The sequence below is a fragment of the Carcharodon carcharias genome, chromosome 12 (genome assembly GCF_017639515.1).
Source record: "Carcharodon carcharias isolate sCarCar2 chromosome 12, sCarCar2.pri, whole genome shotgun sequence".
Lineage (NCBI taxonomy): Eukaryota > Metazoa > Chordata > Chondrichthyes > Lamniformes > Lamnidae > Carcharodon > Carcharodon carcharias.
In genome coordinates this window covers 16,581,602-16,596,690 of record NC_054478.1, presented here as the reverse complement: position 1 = coordinate 16,596,690, position 15,089 = coordinate 16,581,602, and the positions used below count along the sequence as shown (strand labels likewise).

The 15,089-nt window shown below is 48.5% G+C and overlaps 1 protein-coding gene across 2 annotated transcripts in view; it reads left to right on the top strand.

The window, feature by feature from the left end:
* The window catches only part of LOC121284840 (obscurin-like protein 1), a 106,307-nt gene that overhangs the window by 4,055 nt on the left and 87,163 nt on the right, over nucleotides 1–15,089 (top strand). For both annotated transcript variants that reach the window (XM_041200629.1, XM_041200628.1), the window contains exons 2-5: nucleotides 5,427–6,575; nucleotides 7,267–7,536; nucleotides 9,267–9,527; nucleotides 13,031–13,336. In XM_041200629.1, coding sequence (XP_041056563.1) covers nucleotides 5,483–6,575; nucleotides 7,267–7,536; nucleotides 9,267–9,527; nucleotides 13,031–13,336 — 1,930 coding nt within the window. In that variant the 5' untranslated portion in view covers nucleotides 5,427–5,482. The remainder of the gene's footprint in view (nucleotides 1–5,426; nucleotides 6,576–7,266; nucleotides 7,537–9,266; nucleotides 9,528–13,030; nucleotides 13,337–15,089) is intronic.

Below are 15,089 nucleotides of genomic sequence, written 5' to 3'. Positions count from 1 at the left end.
GATCCTTGTGATAAATCAGAACTCAGAGGATAGAGCAGTGAATGTGTTCCATTGTGTATTACATGTTTAGAAAGGATCAAGTGCTGAAGACCATAATACCATAAGACCATAAGATGTAGGAGCAGAAGTAGGCCATTTGGCCCATGTCTACTCCGTCATTCAATGAGATCATGGCTGATCTGAAAATCCTCAACTCACTTTCCTGCCTTTTCCCCATAACCCTGATTCCATTATTGATTAAAAATCTGTCTAATCTCTGCCTTGAATATACTTAATGATCCACCCTTTACAGCCCTCTGAGGTAAAGAATTCCACAGATTCACTACCCTCTGAGAGAAGAAATTCCCCCTCATCTCTGTCTTAAATGGGCAATCCATTACTCTGGGATTATGCCTTCTCTCCTAGACTCTTCCACAAGGGTAAACAACCTCTCAGCATCTTATATGTTTCAATAAGAACAGGAAGAACAGGGGATTTTGGATTGAAAAAAGCCCACTGCTGCTGTTTCAGTGTTTCCAGAGCCCACCAGATCATTTAAAGGGCTCAGAGAAAGGAGTCTCTGAGGATTCTGTGTCATCAGGACTTCTCTGATCCAAGTGAGAGAGGGTTGGTAAATGTGTGCCTTGTCAGTAGTAACTGTGTCCAGGGACTTTGGTTGGAATACAGCTGCTGAAGAATGTGACTCAAGGGTTGAAATGATTGAGTAAGAAGTGAGAGATCCTACATAGTAGAGGTCATGTTGGAAGGACTATGAGATTGCATATGATGGCACATTTGACAAAAAGTAATGCAAGTATATGAGGTCTATTTTTGTGGTATTGACTGTTTAGAGTGAAATTTACCTCTTTGTTTTAAATATCCTTTGCCTAGAATTATGTTGATTTTAGATGGTTTTTTACAGTTTTAAAAAGTGAAATTTTGTCCATCAGTTTACTTTCCTTTGTCTTCATGGGGATTCCATTCTTTTTTTAAAATGTTACCACCTCTATGGGGATAGTGACAGATTGATAGATTTTTGTTTTTCAAAGTGTTATGGACAGGAGGGTGTTTTAATTTAAACAGCGCTGATTTCTCCTCTCACCACCCGTCATAAATAGAAGGATGTTTTGATTTTGACCTCCCCCTTTATAAGTGGTGGCGTATTTACCAGCCCCTCAGTTTTGGTGTGATCCAATTTCTACTAATAACCCCACAGCAAACTCAAGATAGGGTGAACTCAGCGGGTTAGTTTATTCGCACACACACAAAATGCTAGAGGGGGGTGTTACTATGTAGTCCCCCTGTGCTTTCATACAATAAACAATAGAAAAAGAAAGGTTTATAGGGCAAAGACCACAGAACAAAGAATTATTGTTTCACATGAATCAAAAGCTCAATGGTGTATTCCTTCGTAGAGGTTGGCAGGTTGAAAACTGATACTTGATAATTCACTTTTCCAGTAGAGATGACTTCCACGATGAGTTAGGCACATAGAGATGAATTAGTCTTGTAGGCAATGATATAGAAGTTCAGAAGTTCCAGTAGAAACAATATAGATGGGGCTGGGCATACAAACCTGGACAGAGCCCCTTTTCTGTGCTGCTGTTTGGTAGATAGAAGATGGCAGACTGATTTGCAGTACAGCAGCACAGTATAACTGGTTCTTCCAGCTAGGGACATCATGTCACATGGCTCCTGCCTCCCTACTTTGGATTTGCCAAAGGATGTGTATTCCTTTGTCTGGGTTCCTGTGATTGTAAATGCTCTAACCATTAAGAATTTGAAAGGAAGGTTACAGGACTGTTTGCCCTATCAGACTAGTAGACTCTGGTGGCCAGGCCTGACTTATGTAGATGGCCTTTGTATAATTTACTTTGAATTTTGTCTCTGCAGCCCACAGGGCTTGTTGGCATCTCTTCAGAGGTAACGGGGTGCAAGGTGCTATAATATTGCCAAATAGTTCTTATTGTCTGAGGGTCACAGCCAGACATGGTTTCAGTCATTTTAAAGTGTCCAGTTTTTAAATTTTAGAAAGTAGCTATGAGGATATATATAATATATATATATATATATCTTCTAAAAATATCAAGTGTGAAGTCTTAGCCTCATTACATCAGGTATTAAGGGATAAGAGGCAAAGGCAAAGATTAAATTGCAGATCAGTCATGACCTATTGTATATATACACAAGATGATATGTTGTTGAATAGTGGAACAGGCACAAATGGTTAAATATTTATGTTCCTAACTTCCTATGAGGGGCTATCAGCATGTATAATGAGGGGGTATTAGATAGTGCAATAGGGGGTATCTGAGTCTGTATAAAGGGGTATCAGAGTGTGAAATGAGGGATTATCATAATGTTTAATGAGGAGGTATCTGAGTATGTAATGAGGGAGCATTAGAATGTGTAATGAAGAGTATTAGAGCCTGCAATGAGGGGTATCAGAGTGTGTAATGAGAGGTATCAAGAGTGTATAATGAATGGTTACCAGAGTGTGTAATGAGGGAATATCAGCATGTGCAATGAGGGGGTATCAATGCGTGTGATGAATGGGAAGCAACATGTGTAATGAAGGATATCAAGGGTGTGTAATGAGAGCTATCAGAGTGTGTAATGAGGGGTATCAGAGTGTGTAATGTGAGGGTATCAACGTGTGTAATGAGTGGTATCAGAGTGTATAATTAGAGGGTGCAGAACGTATAAAGAGAGGGTACCAGTGTATAACGAGTGGGTATCAGTGTGTGTAATGAGGGAGTATCAGAGTGTGTAATAAGGGGGTATCAGAATGTGTAATAAGGGGGTATCTGAGTGTGTAATGAGGGGTATCAGCTTGGGTAATGAGGAGGTTAAGAGAGTGTAATGAGGGGTATCAAATCTGCATTTGTTGAGGGGCATTGGAGGTTGCAAGTTTATCCTGGAGACCATTTCCACTGCAATGACTGACTGATGGTGTACGAGTGGAATGTGTGACTCCACTTACTGAGAATCAGCTTCGATTAAGGAATAACGGGGCAGGAGAGTATGGTTAAAGCAATGTGATCAGCCATCACTGTCAACAGGTTTAATATCAGTGATGTCTGCAAACCAGTTGAGTGTGAGTGTCAGGTTCCCAAGTGGATTCTTGTCTGGGCAATGTCAGAGCTGTTAGTATAGTTAATGTTCCTCTGATGCTTGAAATGGTTAAAGCTTCGAGAACTGAACAGTATAGGAATCAACAACAACAGCTTGCATTTGTATGGCACCCTTAGCCTAGCAATACCTTCCAAGGCATGTCAAAGGAACAATTGGCAAACAAAATCTGACACCGAATCAGGTAAGGAGATTCTGTGCAGATGTCCAAAATCTTAATCCTAGAGGTGGGATCTAAGTAATGTCTTAAAAGCAGTGAGAGAGGCAGTACATATGATGGCTTCAGCAGCAGATGAGCTGAGACAGAGACGGAGTCAGGCCGTGTTACAAAGGTTGTCATAATGAGTGTGTAATGAGGGGTATCAGCTTGGTTAATGAAAAGGTTAAGAGAGTGTAATGAGGGGTATCAAATCTGCATTTGTTGAGGGGCATTGGAGGTTGCAAGTTTGTCCTGGAGACCATTTCCACTGCAATGACTGACTGATGGTGTATGAGTATGTGAGAAGCTCATCTTGGAGTCTAGTACAACACTAAGGTCATAACTGTCATGTGAGGCACCATGTTTTACTTTGCTGAAGGAACGATGGGCTGAATTTTAGGAGGGGGGGAGAGGTACCCAACGTTCCTCCCAAAGGGAATCGGTGCCATACTGACAGCAAGGCCTCCCTGCAGTCACAACATTCCAGGCAGCCTTACCGAGCTGAGGGTCAACATTCCCACCCCTCGGTGAGAGGAAGTCTCATCATCGAGAGCTGCCGGCCAGAGGTCCCAGCCATGCCCGAAGCTGTTCAGAGAAGGTTCATTCCTGGGATGAAGGGCTTATCTTATGAAGAAAGGTTGAACAGGTTGGGTCTATACCCATTGGAGCTTTTTAAACTGTGTCTCTAGTTCTAGTCTCTCCCACAAGGGGAAACAGCTTCTCAGCATCCACCCTATCAAGACCCTTCAGGATCTTATATGTTTCAATGTGATTGCCTCTCATACTTCTAAACTCCAATGGATACAGGCCCAGCCAGTTCAACCTTTCCTCATAAGACAAACTGCTTCATCCCAGGGGTTTATGTTATATACTAATGGCTCCTAGTTCTGGTCTCACCTACAAGTGGAAATAATTTCTCTACAACTAACTTATCAAAGTCTTTCATTACCTGAAAGTCATCGATCAGCTCACCCCTTCTCTTTGTTTGAGATGCCTGTTCTGTCCTTCCTGATTTGTATAACCTCTTGTTCTATTATCATTCTTGTAAAACATTTTTGCACCTTCCCCAGTGTTTCCATATCTCTGTTGTTCACACATTAAACCTGCAAGCTTAATTTTTAATTCATTCATTGGATGTGGGTGTCGCTGGCTGGGCCAGTATTTTTATCACCCATCCTAATTGCCCTTGAGAAGGTGGTGCCTTCTTGAACCGCTGCAGTCCATGTGGTGTAGGTACACCCACGACACTATTAGGAAGGGAGTTCCAGAATTTTGACCCAGCGACAGTGAAGGAACGGTAATATATTTCCAAGACAAGATGGCCTGGAGGGGAACTTCCAGGTGGTGATGTTCCCATGCAACTGCTGCCCTTGTCCTTCTAGGTGGTAGAGGTCGTGGGTTTGGAAAGTGCGTCAAAGGAGTCTTGGTGACCTGCTGCAGTGCCTCTTGTAGATGGTACACACTGCTGCCATGTTGTCCCTTTCTCTTTTTTGATGGTGTTGGCTCCATGGTGAGGAGATGGTCTCTCCCCTTTCAGCCGCCAACTCTGCCTCTATCCCACACTTCCCCCGCCAACCTGCACCAAATCCCTGTCATCTACTCATCACATTTAAGATTGATGGTGATGAGGAGCAGGAACTCTGATAGACTTCCCCATTCCCTGGCCCAGGCTTGCTGAGGAGAATTCCAGGGTCCCCACCATTTCCTCCACTGAGGCTCATCCAGTCAACACAGACCAGGGGTTGAAGCTGGGACTGCCTTGGCCTGTAGGATACCTTTACCGTGACTGAACTGTTGTTTAGTCATAGATTCATACAGCAGGCAAGGAAGCCATTCGACCCCTCTTGCGTACTCCAACTCTTCGAATGACCTATTGAATTAGTCCCACGCCTTACTCTCCCCCCACAGCCCTGCAGACTCTCAACTTTTCAACTATTTATCCAATTCCCTTTTGAAAGTTCCTAATGAATCTGCTTCCACCGCCCTTTCAGGCAGCGCCTTCCAGATCACAACAACTCGCTGCGCAAAACCTTCTCCTTATCACCCCTCTGGTTTCTTTTTGCTAATTATTGTTTGAGAAAAAGTGTTAAAATGATCTTATGTTGAATGTTTTTAGGTGTATGACCAAGGGAGACTCACTCAATCACTGTTGCCTTTTGATATTCTTCACCAATGGATGTGTTTGGCGGAGCCCCACGATTCTTATCCTATCCCAGAACATTCACTGTCCCAAACGGGGCAGATGCAATTCTCAAGTGCCAGATCGCAGGAGACCCTCGGCCAACAGTGATCTGGGAGAGGGACAAGACCCAGATCTTCCCTTCGGGTCGTTACCACTTCCTGGAGGATGGGAACATCTACAATCTGGTGGTCTCGCAGGCGAGGTTGGAGGACAGCGGGCAGTACATCTGCAAGGCCAAGAACGGGGTGGGCGAGACCTACGCTGCCGCTACCCTCAAGGTGGAGGAGTGGGGTGTGAGCTCGGAGAACAAGCCGGCCTTCCTGGTCAAGCCCACCTCAGCCAGGGTGGCCAGAGGCGACAACGTGGTCTTCTCCGGCCAGTTGACGGGGTGTCCGATGCCCGTGGTGACGTGGGAGAAGGATGGCAAGAAGCTGGGTGAGATCTTTGAGAGCGGGCACTTCAGCGAGGGCTGGGATGGGGAAGGGTGGCACCACCTGAAGATCTTCAATGCCCGGATACCCGACGCGGGCGTGTATCTCTGCAAGGCACGCAGCGCCTTCGGAGAAGCCATGTCGGCAGCCGTCCTCCTGGTGGACCCTGGCGCCCATACCCAGGAAGCCGGACCCCCCACTGAGCCCGCAGCCGGTTACCCCAGCACCAACGGCATCCAGGACGGTGAGGGGCCAGACAGCCGCCGTTGCCTCCATGAGGCGAGGCGCGAGAGGAGACACCGGAGCCGCCATCGCAACCTCCGGGACCCGCAGCCCGCCTCCAGGAGCGCCCGCCAGAGTCAGATCAGCGAGGAGGGGCCGCGGGTTTCCAAAGTCAAGGTGTTCTCTGTGACAGAGGGCAAGCACGCCAAGTTCCGCTGCTACGTCACCGGGAAGCCCAAGCCTGAGATCATCTGGAGGAAGGATGGCAGGCTGATCGCCCCTGGTAGGCGTCACCTTCTCTACGAAGACAGGGAGGGCTACTTCATCCTCAAGGTCCTGTACTGCAAACAGCAGGATAATGGTCTGTATGCCTGCGCAGCCTCCAATGCAGCTGGTCAGACACTCAGCTCCGTGCTGCTCCACGTCAAAGGTAATAGCCCTGCATCGCATGGAATCTCTTCTCAATGAGGGTTCATAGAAATGGGAAAAGCGCTCTTATTTATGACGCGGAGTCTATCCTTTGTTTTAATTCATTTGTTTGCAAAAAGGGAACATTGCTATCTAGGCCAGCACTTGTTGTCCATCCCTTGAGAAGGTGGTGGGTGAGCTGCCTTCTTGAGCCGCTGCAGTCCATGTGGTGTAGTTACACCCACACAGTGCTGTTAGGGAGGGAGTTCCAGGATCCAGGGTCCACCGGGAGTTCCAGTGAAGGGACGGCAATATACTTCCAAGTCATGGTGGTGAGTGGTTTGGAGGGGAACTTACAGGAAGTGGTGTTCCCATGTATCTGCTGCCCTTGTCCTTCTAGGTCGTGGGTTTGGAAGAATGGGGTGTCAATCAAGCTTTGTCCTGGATGGCGTTGAGCTTCTTGAGTGTTGTTGGAGCTGCACTCATCCAGGCAAGTGGGGAGTATTCCATGACGCTCCAGACTTGTGCCCTATCTGCCACCTTAACCATTCATTCCACCACCACCAACGCACAGTGGCTTCAGTGTGTACCATCTACAAGACGCACGAGCCAGTGACGCTCAAAATCCACGAATGAATTAAAGATGGCTGTTGTCCATAAAATGCTCGTTAGCTACAAAGGAATATGATCTGTCCCTCTCTGTCCATCTTCAGAGCCTCACATTAAGTTTAAGAGTCAGCTGCAAGATGTGGAGGTGAACGAGAGGGAACAGGCCATCCTGGAGTGTGAGGTTCCCGGTGACTCGATCCCAGCTGTCTGGTACCTTGAAGACCGTAAGTTACATTCCAGCGCCAAGTACATCATCGAGCAGCAGGGGAGCCTGCGCCGCCTCACCATCAAGGACATCACCATGGACGATGATGGCGTTTACCTCTGTGAGATGAAAGATGGTGGCAGGAGCATCGCTGAGGTGGCAGTGAAAGGTAGGGGTGCAGCCTCTCCCCTGGTATGTGTGTTGACGAAGTGGGGCGAGGGAAAAGCTGGGGGATTGCCACCCACCATGCGCCCACTGATCAAATGACTGGTTAATGCCCCAGCCGTTATTTGATGCCAGGGTGGCCCCCACCGTCAGGATTGGCAGTGCCAACAATCACTCGGGTGGCTGTATTTCCCACAAAAATGCTGGTCCTGTTCAAGGATCCAGGGCAGGATGGGTGGCCTCGTCCCCCAGTCCCACCGGCACATCCGCCTCGTCCCCCAGTCCCTCCGGCACATCCGCCTCGTCCCCCAGTCCCTCCGGCACATCCGCCTCGTCCCCCAGTCCCATCGGCACATCCGCCTCGTCCCCCAGTCCCACCGGCACATCCGCCTCGTCCCCCAGTCCCTCCGGCACATCCGCCTCATGCCCCAGTCCCTCCTGCACATCCCACGTGCCCCAGTCCCTCCGGCACATCTACCTCGTGCCCCAGTCCCTCCGGCACATCCACCTCGTACCCCAGTCCCTCCGGCACATCCCACGTGCCCCAGTCCCTCCGGCACATCCGCCTCGTGCCCCAGTCCCTCCGGCACATCCGCCTCGTGCCCCAGTCCCTCCGGCACATCCGCCTCGTGCCCCAGTCCCTCCGGCACATCCGCCTCGTGCCCCAGTCCCTCCGGCACATCCGCCTCGTGCCCCAGTCCCTCCGGCACATCCCACGTGCCCCAGTCCCTCCGGCACATCCACCTCGTGCCCCAGTCCCTCCGGCACATCCCACGTGCCCCAGTCCCTCCGGCACATCCACCTCGTGCCCCAGTCCCACCCGCCTCGTGCCCCAGTCCCTCCGGCACATCCAGGTGCCTCAATCCCACTGGCAGCAGAATCCATTCTGATGTCAGCTGTGGCCAATGAATCACACTCTCTTTTTAGTCAGAACATCATGGGTTTGAGTCACACTCTGGAGACTGCTGGAGGGTCAGTACTGAGGGAGTGCCGCACTGTCAGAGGGTCAGTACTGAGGGAGTGCCGCACTGTCTGAGGGTCAGTACTGAGGGAGTGCCACACTGTCTGAGGGTCAGTACTGAGGGAGTGCTGCACTGTCAGAGGGTCAGTACTGAGGGTGTGCTGCACTGTCAGAGGGTCAGTACTGAGGGAGTGCCGCACTGTCAGAGGGTCAGTACTGAGGGAGTGCCGCACTGTCAGAGGGTCAGTACTGAGGGAGTGCTGCACTGTCAGAGGGTCAGTACTGAGGGAGTGCCGCACTGTCAGAGGGTCAGTACTGAGGGAGTGCTGCACTGTCAGAGGGTCAGTACTGAGGGAGTGCTGCACTGTCAGGGGGTCAGTACTGAGGGAGTGCTGCACTGTCAGAGGTTCAGTACTGAGGGAGTGCTGCACTGTCAGGGGGTCAGTACTGAGGGAGTGCTGCATGTCATAGGTTTCCACAGCCAACATCACTAAACCAAATACCTGATCATCAGCACATTGCTGCAGGGTCTGGTATTCATAAATTGCTGTCTGGAAACAGCTCCGCTAACAGTGCAGCACTCCTTATGTACTGGGTGTATCAGGCGGGGTTTTGTACACAGGTCCTAGAGTGGGTCTTGAACCTACAGCCTCCTGACTCAGAGACAGGACTGCAACCCACAGAGCCACAGTCGAGGCGAGTGGAAACAAGAATGATCTCAGGTGAGGGTTTATTTTAATGATTCAGACTCTTCTCCCTCTCTCCCCACAAAGGTAAAATTGTGAAGCGGTTACCACGGAAACTGGATGTGGTGGAAGGGGAGAACGCAGCATTTTGTGTGGACTTGGATGAGGAGAATGTGGAGGTTTCCTGGTACAAGGATGGGGAGCTGCTGAGTGAGTCTCACAAAACCATTATCAAATCCTTCGGGAAGACACACATCCTGGTCTTCGTCAACGCCACGGCGGAAGATTCCGGTGTCGTCACCTTTGTGATCAGTGACTCCAAATCGTCATCCCAGCTCCGAGTGAAAGGTAAGTTGTCCAAGCGAGATCAACGTCCTCAAGTCCCATCATATACTCAGCAATATGGCTCCCGCCGTTTTGAATGAGGCTATTCAACAAACATGCAAAGCCTTGCCTGTCAACACGGGATCTGGGGGAGGCCATTCAGCCCCTCGAGCCGGTACTGTCATTCAATTAGATCATGGCTGATCTGTACCTTAACTCCTTGGCTCCATATCCTTCAATCCTCTCTCCACACCCCCCTCAAAAATCTACCAAGCTCAGTTCTGAAGTTTTCAATTGATCCCACCCCCCCAACCCTGCCCAACCCCACCCCCACCCCCCACCCCCCACCCCCCCGCAGCCTGTCACAGCCTCCACAGCCTCTTTGGGGGAGAGAGTTCCAGATTTCCACTCCCCTCTGTGTGAAGATGTTCTTCCTGACATCACCCCTCAACGGCCTGACACGATTTCCATGATTCTGCCCCCATGTTCTGGGCTCCCCCCCCCCACCACCCCCACCCTCCGTGCCAGAGGAAATAGCTTCTCTCGATCGACCCTCCCAAACCCTCTGGCCGTCTTAAACACCTTGATTAAATCGGCCCTTAATCTCCTCAACTCAATGAGTAGAAGGAATGGGCCCTCATGATTTAACCCGCTTTGGCCCTGGTTTCATTATTGTGAACCTGTGCAGCCCCTCCTAGGCCATGATATCCTTCCTGAGATACGTTGCGGAGTCAGGCCAAAGGCTCCCAGTCATCGGGCATGGTGGTGGTCTGGTGGTAATGTCACTCGACTAGTAATCTAATAGGCCTAGGCTAATGGCCTGGGGCCATGAGTTCAAAATCCCACCGTGGTCGCTGCTGGGATTTAAACTCAATTAATTAACAAATAAACCTGGAAATAAAGCTGATCTCAGTGATGATGACCATGGAACTGTCAGTGAATGTCATAAAAACCCATCTGCCATCCATCCACCAGAGCTCTTAACTGACCTCTCAAATAGCCTAGCAGGGCAATTAGGGATAGCCTTGCCAATGATGCCCACATCCCTGCAATGGGGGTGGGGGGGGTGGTGGGGATGGTGAAGAGGGAGCACTGAGTAAATTGGAGTCTTTGCCACCAGAATGGGAGTCTGATCAGCCCCCCAAAAATGAGAGCCTACTGTGCTCTTGCCAATGTAGAGTGTGCTGCCACCCTAGACCTGACTTGACTTGATGTGTCACAATTCTACTCTGGCTCTGTAGTGCTTGAGGCCATAAACTCAGCAGTTCCTCCCACAGGGGGAAGCAATGAAGGAAATGTACAACTTGATCCTATAAATGAAGTGTGAGAAGCACTCCACTAGATTAGCACCCAGAGAGTGTAGGTGGAGATCCAGTCTGGGGTTTCACAAATGTAAAATGACATCAGAAATAGGAGCTAGTGTAGGCCATTTGGCCCCTTGAGTTTGTTCTGCCATTCAGTACATTCATGGCTGATCTTCTACCTTATAATTGATGCTGGAGATCAGCCACGCTCGTATTGAATGGTGGAGCAGGATCAATGGGCCTGCTCCTTTTTCTTACGTTCTTAACTGCACTTTCCTGCCCTCTCCCTACATCCCTCGAGAGATCAAAACTGTATCTATCCCGGCCTTAAAGGTATTCAACAATGGAGCATCCACAGCCCCCTGGTAGAGAATTCCAAAGATTCACAATCCCCTTCGAGTGAAGTAATTTCTCCTCATCTCAGTCCTAAGTGATTGACCCGTAACCCTGAAACTGTACCCCCCCCCACCCCCCCACCGCCCCCGTGTTCAAGTTCTCTGGTCAGGGGAAACAATTTCTCCTGTGAAGCCCCCTCAGAATCTTTTGTTTCAATGAGATCATCACTCATTCTCCCAAAAGCTAAAGAATAAAAGCCCAATTTACTTAGCGCCTCACCCTCTCGTCCCAGAAACCAATGGAGTGAACCTTCACTGTACCGCCTCAAATACAAGGATATCCCTCCTTAAATATGGACACCAAAACTGCACGTGGTATTCCAGACGTGGTCTCACCAAAGCCCTTTATGACCTCTTTGGCCGAGGCTGTGAGGGAGTTCTGTAAAATCTTTTATAAAGCTCTGTTCAGGCCTCAGTTGGAGGATTATATCTGGTGCCGCACTTTAGGAAGGATGTCAAGGCTTTGGAGAGGGTACGGAGAAGATTTACTAGAATGGGACCAGGGATGAGGGACTTCAGTTAATGTGGAGAGACTGGAGAATACTCATGAGTATTCCCAATTTTAATCCTTTTACCATTTGCCTTTACCTGCGTGGGCCCTGAGCTCTGGAATTCCCTCCCTAAATCTCTCTGCCTCTCCACCTTTACTCCTTCAAGAGGCTTCTTAAAACCTATCTAAGAAGGCAATGGAATGCTGGTGTTTATTGCAAGGGGAATGGAATATAAAAGTAGAGATGTTTTAGCAACAGTGGTACAGGGTGTTGGTGAGACCTCATGGGAACACTCATGAGGCCAGAATTAGAGGAGCACAGAGATCTCAGAGGGTCGTGGGGCTGGAGGAGGTTACAGAGATAGGGAGGGGCGAGGCTGTGGAGGGATTTGAAAGCAAAGCGGCACACAAAGCAGAAAACCTGATCTTCCAAGACCATTCCCGTCCTTCTGAGCTCAGTACTTGCTCCATGATTATGGAATCTTACAGCACAGAAGGAGGCCATTTGGCCCATCATGCCTGTGCTGGCTCTTTGAAAGAGCTACCCAGTTAATCCCACTCTCCCCTGCTCTTCACCCATATCCCTGCAGATCTTTCCTTTTCAACACATTCCATCTCATAGCAACTCACTGTGTTAAATCATCGGGAGTAGTGTGTTTGGGTCTCCTTATAGAAAAAAAGACATCAATGTGTTAAACACAGTTCAGAGAAGGTTCATGCGGCTGATTCCTGGGATGAGGGGGATTATCCTATGAGGAAAGGTTGGACTGGCTGGGCCTGTACCCATTGGAGTTTAGAAGAATGAGGGGTGATCTTATTGAAACATAAGATCCTGATGGGACTTGACAGGGCGGATACTGAAAGGACGTTTCCACTTGTAGAAGAGACCAGGACTAGGGGACACAGTTTAAAAATAAGGAGCCTCCAATTTAAGACGGAGATGAGAAGAAATATTTTCTCTTAGAGGGTGGAGAATCTTTGGGACTCTCTTCCCCAGGCAGTAGTGGAGGTAGGGTCAGTGAATATTTTTAAGGCAGAGGTAGATAGTTCCTTGATTGACAATGGGTGTCAAAGGTTATCAAGGGTAGGCAGGAATATGGAGTTGAGCCATGATCTTATTGAATGGCGGAGCAGGCTTGGGAGGTCCAAAGGGACTATTCCTGCTCCTATTTCATATGTTCATATGTCAATGACCAAGCTTTTGGTCACCAGTCCTGAAAGCCTATGAGGTTTGGTGTCAGGTTTTGTCCGATGATGGTCTTGTGGAGCACCTTGGGATATGTTACTACTTGGGCAGCACTATATAATTGCAGCTGTTGTGTGTTTTCCATTTTGTAGCCAAGAGACAGGTGCCTCCGAGCGCCCCAGTGAATGTACGGATGAGCAGTGAGAAGCCCAACATTGCCTCACTGCTGTGGTCACCACCGTCCGACTGCCAGAGGAACAGGGTGTCGGCTTACGTGATCGAGCGGCAGGAGCTGGGCAGTGAGGAGTGGGTGCGCTGCCTGACCGCTGAGACCAGCACGGCCGTGGAGATCCTGGGAGACAGCGTACCCACCGAGGCTCGCTACCGATTTCGGGTCTGCTCCATCAACAACTACGGGAGGAGTGAGCAGGTGGAGTTTCCCGGAGCGGTACATCTGGGTAAGAGGCGGGGACAGTGAAGTTGGGGAGTGGAGGGGGGGTGGTGGGTGCATTAGGGGGAGACAATGTGAGGGATCTGTGACTGGGGGAGAGGGAAAGGAGGAAAGTCCCGGAGCAGGGCTTCAACACGCTGCATCCCTTCCTCACTCCCCATTCCAGGGTCAGAGAAGAGCAGAGTAATTGCCCCAGAAGGGCAGAATTTTACAGTCTGGGGTAATGAAGTTGCCCTCATGACTGAACTCAAATGAAGCTGCCCATAGAGATTTTGCAATCACCATAGTTCCCCTTTCCCAATGGGAGTTTAAATTTGCTACAAGTCAAGGGGATCGCCAGGCATGTAGCCTCAGTAATGCCAGCAAGCAATAAGCAGCCAATCAGGTAGAAGTATTCTCACAGACATCAAGCCAGGAAGTTACAAACACTTTATAGTTTACTTTTAATTTAAACTTACAGGTAATGAAACATATGATTTTTATTGGATTAAGACAGAAGCTAAAATATCATAAACAAGCTAAAAAAATTACTAAAAAGGAATTTTTTTTATCAAAATGGAGAAATTTAGCAAACATAAAGTTAGCTTTGCAGGGCCAGAGCAGGTGTTCATCAATAATTATGAAGCTATTAGACCATTAAAAGCCCAGTTACATCCCATTCAACAAGATGTATGATTTAACTTTTTCTTGGATTTTGCTGTGAGACCATAAGACGTAGGAGCAAAAGTAGACCATTCGGCCCATCAAGTCTGCTCCTCCATTCAATGAGATCATGGCTGATCTGATAATCCTCAACTCAACTTTCCTGTCTTTTCCCCATAACCCTCAATTCCCTTACTGATTAAAAATCTGTCTATCGCAGCCTTGAATATACTTAACGACCCAGTCTCTACAGCCCTCTGCGGTAAAGAATTCCACTGATTCACTACCCTCTGAGAGAAGAAATTCTTCCTTATCTCTCTTTTAAATGAGCGACCTCTTACTCTGAGAATATGCCCTCTGGTCCTAGACTCTCCCAAAAGGGGAAACAACCTCTTAGCATTTACCCTGTCAAGCCCCCTAAGAATATGTTTCAATATGGTTGCCTCTCATTTTTCTAAACTCCAATGAGTACAGGCCCAACTTACTTAATCTCTCCTCATAAGAAAATGCCTCCATACCTGGGATCAACCTAGTGAACCTTTTCTAGACTGCCTCCAATGCCAGTGTATGTTTCCTTAGGTAAGGGGACCAAAATTGTTCACAGTATTCTAGGTGTGGTCTAACTAGTGCCTTGTATAGTTTTAGCAAGACTTCCCTATTTTTATACTCCAGTCCCTTTGAAATAAAGGCCAACACTCCATTTGCCTTCCCTATTACCTGCTGAACTTGTATGTTAGCTTTTTGGATTCATGCACAGTGACTCCCAAATCCCTCTGTGCTGCAGCTTTCTGCAGTCTTTCTCCATTTAAATAATATTCAGCTCCTCTATTCTTCCTGCCAAAGTGCATAACCTCACATTTTCCCACATTATAATCCATCTGCCACATTTTTGCCCACTCACTTAACCTGTCTATGTCCCTCTGTAAACTCCTTGTGTCACCCCCACCACTTGTCTTCCCACCTATTTTTGTGTCATCCGTAAACTTGACAATAGTACATTTACTTCCCTCATCTAAGTCATTAATATTTATTGTAAATAATTGTGGCCCCAGCAATGATCCCTGTGGCACTCCACTAGTTACAGGTTGCCATCCTGAAATTGCCCCCCCTTATCCCAA